Source organism: Falco peregrinus, chromosome 19, assembly GCF_023634155.1.
Source record: "Falco peregrinus isolate bFalPer1 chromosome 19, bFalPer1.pri, whole genome shotgun sequence".
Classification (NCBI taxonomy): domain Eukaryota; kingdom Metazoa; phylum Chordata; class Aves; order Falconiformes; family Falconidae; genus Falco; species Falco peregrinus.
In genome coordinates, this window is record NC_073740.1 from 5,402,656 (window position 1) to 5,410,151 (window position 7,496).

At 69.3% G+C, this 7,496-nt stretch overlaps 1 protein-coding gene across 1 annotated transcript; it reads right to left on the bottom strand.

Annotated features, from left to right (window-relative positions):
• Positions 1 to 366: 366 nt before the first annotated feature.
• Positions 367 to 6,550, bottom strand: ANKRD35 (ankyrin repeat domain 35). The gene is made up of 12 exons (XM_055792420.1): positions 6,512 to 6,550; positions 5,380 to 5,528; positions 5,191 to 5,279; positions 4,864 to 4,928; positions 4,379 to 4,436; positions 4,216 to 4,286; positions 4,028 to 4,134; positions 3,212 to 3,375; positions 1,555 to 3,125; positions 801 to 890; positions 656 to 721; positions 367 to 493 (listed from the first exon to the last, which is right to left on the bottom strand). Exons 1-12 carry the CDS (start codon positions 6,548 to 6,550, stop codon positions 434 to 436), a joined length of 2,529 nt encoding a protein of 842 aa, XP_055648395.1. The 3' UTR covers positions 367 to 433.
• Between the last annotated feature and the right edge of the window lie 946 nt (positions 6,551 to 7,496).

Sequence of the window (7,496 nt, forward strand, 5' to 3'; positions counted from 1 at the left end):
TCCAGTATGGGGTTCCATGGGTCTGGGGCTGTGTGGAACTGGTCCAGTACGGGGACGGGCCCCGTGTGGGGGCTGGTCCAGTATGGGGTTCCATGGGGCGGGGGCTCTATGGAACTGGTCCACTGTGGGGCTGGGGCTCTATGGTCCAGTATGGGGCAGGTCCTGGCCTGAGGTGTGCCCAGTAGCCCTCCCAGTCTGGAGCTGGGGCGCAGGACTGGCTGCGGGGCGCAGTGGGTGCTGCGAGCCCTCCTGGAGTGTCCCCCCCATCTCCCCATCCACCCCCAGGTCCCGTGGTGGGGCAGGACTCCCAGCCAGGACCCCCAGCCAAATCCACCCCACGCCCAGACACAGATGGGGACACGGGCTGGGGACACGCGGTTTCTCCAGTTTAATGGCTTGGGGGGGGCAATGGGACCAGCACCAATCCTGCCCCTCACTCCTCCGCCCGCAGGATCCGCAGCAGCATGGCGTGGACCCCCTCGTCCATGAAGCCCTGTGGGGAGCAGAGCTGTGCCGTGGGGCTGGGGTCGGCATCCCGGGGGGCCCCACATCCAGGGTGGGGCTCCCAATTTGTATTTTCCAGCATCGCAGCAAAAATTGTGTGTGTGTCCCCTCTATGTCACCCCAAAGCAGGAGGGGGGGGCGCGGGTCCCACCTGGGCAGCGTTGAGGAGGTGGGTCCTATAGACGGCCACGATGTCCCGGTGGTTCTTCTGCTGGACCTGGGGGACAGGGGGGGAGAAGGGGGAGGTGGCAGGGGTGACACGGGGACAGTGGGTGACACTGGGTGCTGGCACCCACCTCAAGCTGGAGCTGGAGCCGGGCGTTCTGGCCGCGGAGCCCCAGCACCTCCGCCGACAGCTTCTCCGTTTCCGCCAGCAGCTTCTTCATCTGCGGGGGGGAGGGGCAAAGCTGGGGGCTGGGGGGGACCGGCTGCCCCCCGTCACACCCCGGGGTGGTCCCTTTGGGTCCCATCTGCTGCCCCCCAGGTTTGCCTGGAGATGGACTGGGGGGGGGGGGGGGAGGAGGGGGGGAAGCTCCTGGTCCCGGGCAGCATCCGCCCCCCCAAACCCGGCTCCTCTGGGGCATTGGGGGTTGGTGGGGGGCAGGGGGCAGCGATGGGAGGGGGACAGGGGTGGGAAGGGGATGGGGACAGTGATGGGGACAGTGATAGAATGGGGATGGCAATGGGAAGGGGGTGGGATGGGGATGGAATGGGATGGGGACGGCGATGGGGACGGGGATGGGAATGGTGATGGGGACAGGAATGGGATGGGAACGGCAGTGGGATGGGGACAGCGATGGGATGGGGACAGCAGCGGGATGGGGACAGCAGCGGGATGGGGATGTGATGGGTATGGTGATGGGGACAGTGATGGGATGGGGATGTGACAGGGACAGGGACGGGATGGGGACAGCAATGGGAACGGGGTGTGATGGGGATGGCAATGGGATGGAGACGGCAATGGGATGGCGACAGGAATGGGATGGGGACAGGAATGGGATGGGGTTGGCAATGGGAAGGGTCCCGTGTCCCCGCCAGCCGGGCCCTCACCTTGCCCTCCTTGTCCCGGCAGCCCCTGGCCAGCTCGTCGGCCCTGGCCCGCAGGCTGCCCACACTGCGCTCCAGCCCCTCCGCCTGCTCCCGCAGCTCCCGCGCCTCCCGCTCCCGCTCGGCCGCCCGCGCCTCCGCCGCCTCCGCCGCCTGCTTCTCCGCCGCCACCGCCACCCGCCAGCGCTCGGCCTGGGCCGCCGGTGGCTCGCCGGGGGGGTCCCGGCCACGCAGGGCTGCAGCGGTGCCGACCAGCCGCCCCAGCAGCCGCGCCAGCCGGGGGCCCGGCCCTGGCCCCAGCTCCTCCACCAGTTCACCCAGCGCATCCTCCAGCTCGCCCAGTAGCCCGACCCCAGTGTCCCCGTCGCTACAGGGGGCTCCTTCCCCGGGGGGGCCCTCGCCCTCCATCTCTGCCACGAGCTGCAAGGCCTCATGCTGGGCCCTGACCAGCCCATCCAGCCGGCGGTGCAGCTCCCGCAGGATGCCAGCCCCGGCGTCGCCGGCCGCCTCCCGCGCCTGCTTGCCCACCCCATCCCGCAGCGCCGCCAGCTCCTGCCGCTGCCTCGCCAGCCTCTGCCGCAGCCTCGCCGCCTCCTCCCGCTCGGCCGCCAGCGCCTGGGCCAGGCCGGCCGCTCCGGAACCTTCTGCCGCCGGCTGGGCACCGGGGTCCTGCCCCCGCAGCCCCCGCAGCTCCTCCTGCAGCCGCTCCCGCTCCCGCCCCAGCCGGGCCAGCTCCCCCAGGAGCATCCCGTTGGTCTCCTTCAGCTCCAGCATCTCCTGCTCCAAGCTCCCACCCTCCTCTGGTGGCTCCTCTTGGCTCTTCCCGCCCGGCGCCGGCTCCGTGCCGTTCACCGGGCATGCGGCAAGCGGCCGCACCAGCTCCCGCCGGAGGTTTTCCAGCAGGACATGGGATCTCTCCAGCATCTCGGCGTGGGTCTCGTCGGCGCGGCTCAGCGTCTGCTCCAGCCCCAGCACCATCTTCTCCCAAGCCGCCAGGCTCCTGCGGACGGCGTCGGCCGACACCACCTCGTAATGCAGTTTGCTCCGCAGGGCCTCCTCCACCTCCCTGCGCAGCCCCCGGCTCCGGGCGCAGGCGCTCGCCTTTGCCGCCCGCATTTTGGCACACTCGTCCCCCAGCCAGCTCAGGAACTGGGCCAGTGCCGGCACCGCAGCAGCACCGTCGGGCTGCGCCGCGGTGTGCTGTCCTCCACCCTCCTCCTCCTTAGCCAGCACCTTCTTCCTCAGCTCGCCCAGGTGCTGGGCCAGGAGGGCCAGGCAGGCGCCATCCTCGTCCTCACCCTGCGCCCCCGTTCCAGCCTCGCACCCGGGCAGGAGCTGCACCAGCTCCCGCACCCGCTGCCGGAGCCTGTCGGCAGCAGCCGCCAGCCGCTGGCATTCCTGCGTCTTCCTCGCCAGCTGCTCCTGCAGCCGCTGCACGCGCTGGGCATCACACCCATCCTGCTGCTCCTCATCTTCCTCCTCTTCTTCCTCCTCCTCGCTCTCGCTGCCCAGGGTCCCCACTGCCTGGCTCTCCACCTGCGGCGCGGAGTCCCCGGCACAGCCGGTGCCGTTCTCTGCCGGGAGGAAAAGAAACAATCCTTCTTTTTCCCTGTTTTTTCCTAAAAATAAGCAGCCAGGTGAGGCGGGGCAGGGGGCTCACCTCTCCCCCTGCAGCGGGCGCTGCGCAGGAGCCGGCGGAGGGCACGGCTGGGGGGCTGCTCGGCACAGCGCCAGCGGTCCTTGTCCCCCACGGCCGCACCGTGGCTCAGCAGCAGCTCGGCCGACTCCAGGCTGCCCTGCTCGCAGGCCAGCATCAGCGCGGTCCTGCGGCACCGGTGGCACGGTGGCACCATGATATAGTGGCACAGTGACATGATGGCACAGTAACATGATGGCATAGTGGCACAGTGACATGGTGGCATGATGGCACAGTGGCACAATGATATAGTGGCACAATAATATAGTGGCACAATGGCACGGTGGCACAGTGACATGATGGCATGGTGGCACAGTAACACGATGGCACAGTAGCCCGACAGCACAGTGGCACAGTGACATGATGGCATGGTGGCACAGTAACACGATGGCACAGTAGCCCGACGGCACAGTGGCATGATGGCACAGTGGCACATGATGGCACAGTGGCACAGTGATGGGATGGCATGGTGGCACAGTGGTACAGTGGCAAGGTGGCATGGTGGCAAAGTGGCACCATGACACAATGACACGGTGGCATGATGGCACAGGTCCCTGCCCCCCCCTCCCCCCCCTCCCTGGGTGACTTTCCCAGGACACCTGGGTCCCTTGGGGAGAGGGGACAGCGCTGGAGCTGCCTTTGCAGGGGGCACCTCCAGGGTCCCCATGGAGCAGAACCTCGAGCCATCACCCTGGGCATGGGGCGGGCAGAGCGGAGACATCCCCCACCCCCCACCCCCAGTTGTCCCACACGCGTCCCCTTGTCCCCATGGCCACCCACCTCTCGTCCTTGTCGGCCAGGTTGGGGTCGGCCCCTCTCTGCAGGAGCTGGGCGCAGATGGCAGTGTGGTTCCCCCGCGCCGCCAGCATCAGGGGGGTCTGCCCGTGCTGGGGGGGGGCACGAGGCGCCCGTCAGCCCCCCACATCCTGGTCCACCACCCGCCGCCACCCGCTGCCGTCCCCACTCACGGCGTCGGTGACATCCAGGAGGGCCTCGTGGTCGCAGAGCAGCAGCACGCTGGAGGCACAGCCCGAGGAGGCTGCGGGGGGGTCGTGTCAGCTGGATGGGCCCCCCCGGATGAGTGCTGCCCCCACCTGCCCCCCATCCTGGCCCAGGGACCCCGGCACTCACCGGCCCAGTGCAGGGGGGTTCGGTCCTGCCTGTCCACGTGGCCCTCGTTGGCACCGAACTGGGGGAGGACAGCGGGCAGGGACCCTCCCCGGGCTGGGGACAGGACCCGGCGTCCTGCCCTGTCCCTTCCCATCCCATCCTCAACCTCATCCCTGCCTCCACGCCATCCCCATCACCATCGCTGTCCTTGTCCCCATCGCCACCACTGTCCTTGTCCCCATCCTTATCCCTGCCTGCACCCCCAGCTCCATTCCTGTCCCTAGCCCTGTCCCCATCCCCAGCTCCATCTCATCCTCCTCTGCGTCACTATCCCTGTCCCTGTCCTCATCCCTGTCCTTGTCCCCATCCCTATCTCCATCCCCAGCTCCATCTCATCCTCCTCTGCATCCCCATCCCCGTCCCCATCCCTGTCCCTGTCTCCATCCTTATCTCCATCCTTATCTCCATCCTCACCCTCTGTGTCCCTGTCCCGTGCGGGCTCCTACCTGCAGCAGGACCTTGACGCACTGGGGCTGGCAGGCGATGGTGGCCAGATGCAGAGCGGTGCTGCCTGCAAGAGACCTGCAGGCTGGGCACCGGCAGCCCAGGGGGACCCCAGAACCCCGCCAGGGGACACCTGGCCTTGGGGACATCCCTGGCCTTGGGGACCCCCCCAGCACGGCAGGCCAGGCTGCTCCCCCGGGCTCAGCGCCTTGGGGTGCAGGGCTCAGTCCTTTGCCATCACCCAGGGGGGCCATGGGGACCGGCTCAGCCCCGTCCCTGTCCCCCCCCGCCCCGTGCCAGGCAGTGTCCCCACCGTGTCCCCCACTTACCGTCATCGTTCTTCTCGTTAACGGGGGCCCCGTGGGCCAGCAGCAGCGTCAGGCACTCGGTGAGACCCTTGGACGCAGCCAGGTGGAAGCTGCCGGAGGGCGACAGGCGGCTACGACCCGCGTCCCCATCGGCCACCCCACCGCCCTGGGGACCCCCACGCGTGTCCCCCACCCCCCGGGCTGACGTACGCGGACTGCCCCACGGCGTTGAGCTTGGTGGGCCGGGCTGTTTTGCGGGAGGCAAGGGCGGACACCTTGCCCACGTCGCCCTTCTCCACCGCTTCTAGCAGCTTCTGGTCCTGCTTGTTCCAGCTCTCAACCTGGTGGGTGGTGAGCGGCTGGGGGGGCGGCGGGGATGGGACCCCCACCAGGGGGAGAGGGGAAACTGAGGCACAGGTTCCCCAGGCAGAAGGGCCACGGCAGAGGCAGCGCTTTGGGGTTGACCCCTCTCCTGGGATGGGCCCCACAAACGCCTCCCGCTGCGGTGCCACGGAGCCGTGCCTCAGTTTCCCCACCTGGTGGGGGGCTCCACCGAGGCTGGGGCGCTGGGGACCCCAAAGTGCTGTGGAGCCCGGCCCTGGGCGCCAGCCGGGAAGGCGAGGCAAGGCTGGCAAGCGTGTCCCTGCCTGCGCCTGCCCAGCTGGTTTGTCGGGCTCCGCCGCCGCGCGCCGGGTGGGTGGGCTGCGGGACCCCCCGCTGGGCCAGGGCTGGGGGCACGCGCTGGGACTGGGGCTCCACATCGCGCATTGGGGCTGGGGTCGGGGTGGGATTGGGATCGGGAATGGGGCCGGGATTGGGGGCAGGATTGTGGCGGGATTGGGGCAGGAATGGGGTCGGGGCTGCAGCTGGCATCAGGCTGGGATCGGGGTCGGGAATGGGGCTGGGGTCGGGAACGGCGCTGGGATCAGGGCTGGGAATGGGACCGTCCTTGGGGCTGAATTTGGATCGGGATTGCAGCCGGCATCAGGACTGGCATCAGGGCTGGGACTGGGGTTGGGATTGCAGCCGGCGTGGGACTGGCACTGGGGCTGGAGCGGGGCTGGGATTGCTGCCGGCGTCAGGATTGGCATCAGGGCTGGCCTCGGAGCCAGGATCAGGGCAGGACTGGTGCTGAGCTCCCGGGCTGGCTGGCAGCTGGGGGGCTGCAGCATCCCCTCACCCCAAACGCGGCCACAGCCCCTCCCGGGCTCCGCAGCAGCACCCATGGGTGCCTGCAGGGCACCGAGGCTGGAGGTTACCCCCAGCCACCGGGTGGGGAGGGGGTCCCGCACGCCAGGCCAGGCTGGGGTCCCCCGGGGCACGGCGGGGGGCCGGGACTCACCGCCACCTGCGAGCTGGAGCAGGAGAACATCCGCTTCATGGCGGCCGGGGGGGTCTCCCCAGGACCCCCTGCCCCGTGCCGGGCGGGTGCAGGTGCCGTGAGCGAGGAGACGTGTGGGTGCGGGCGCCTTGGGTGCGCGTCCTCCGCCCCGTCGCCTCCCCACGCCCGGGGCTGGCTCGCACCCAGCCCGGGCTTGTCCCGTCACCTCCCCGGGGACCTCCCGCTCGACGCCTTCCCCGGGAGAGCCGGGAGCCCCATCCCCAGCACCCCGCTCGGGGACCCCGGCGTGGGCACCCGGCGTCGGGCAGGCTGCTGAGCACGGCCACGCGCGGCTCACCCTGACGGGACAGCAGGACAGGCTGGGGGACAGGCACCCACCGCCGCTCCGCCACCCCGGGGACACCAATGGGTGGTGGCACGGGCTTGGGACCTGGCACAGTGCATGGCTGAGACCCGACACACGGCTGAGACCCGACACACGGCTGAGACCCGATGCACTCGGCGCACGGCTGAGACCCAATGCGCTCACTGCACAGCCGAGACCCAACGCGGGGCTGAGACCCGATGCCCTTGGTGCAGGGCTGAGACCTGACACGCTCAGCGCAGGGCTGAGACCCGACACAGGGCTGAGACCCGACGCACTCAGCGCAGGGCTGAGACCCGACGCACTCGGCGCAGGGCTGAGACCCAATGCGGGGCTGAGACCCAATGCCCTTGGTGCAGGGCTGAGACCCAACGCGCTCGGCGCAGGGCTGAGACCCGACACGCTCAGTGCACAGCTGAGACCCAACACACGACGCACAGCACGGCCACGCCACTCCAGCCACCCACTTTGTGTCCGCCCCTGCCCGCAGCCCACCTCAGCCCCCCTCCTCCTCCCTCCTGCCTGCCCCCCCCACCCCCCACCTGCACAGTTTAGGTCCAAACTGGTCTTTTTAATTTCTTTCCAATTTTTTTTTTCCTTTTTTTTTTTTATACAGTTAAA

What these genes read in the sequence shown, in the direction of transcription:
- ANKRD35 (XM_055792420.1), bottom strand. Translation starts at nt 6,550, where the DNA reads ATGAAGCGGATGTTCTCCTGCTCCAGCTCGCAGGTGGCG. An exon ending in GCTCCAGCTCGCAGGTGGCG is followed by an intron (nt 5,529 to 6,511) that starts GTGAGTCCCGGC and finishes CCGCCCCCCCAG; the next exon opens with CCGCTCACCACCCACCAGGT. An exon ending in CTGGCCGACAAGGACGAGAG is followed by an intron (nt 3,376 to 4,027) that starts GTGGGTGGCCAT and finishes CCGGTGCCGCAG; the next exon opens with GACCGCGCTGATGCTGGCCT.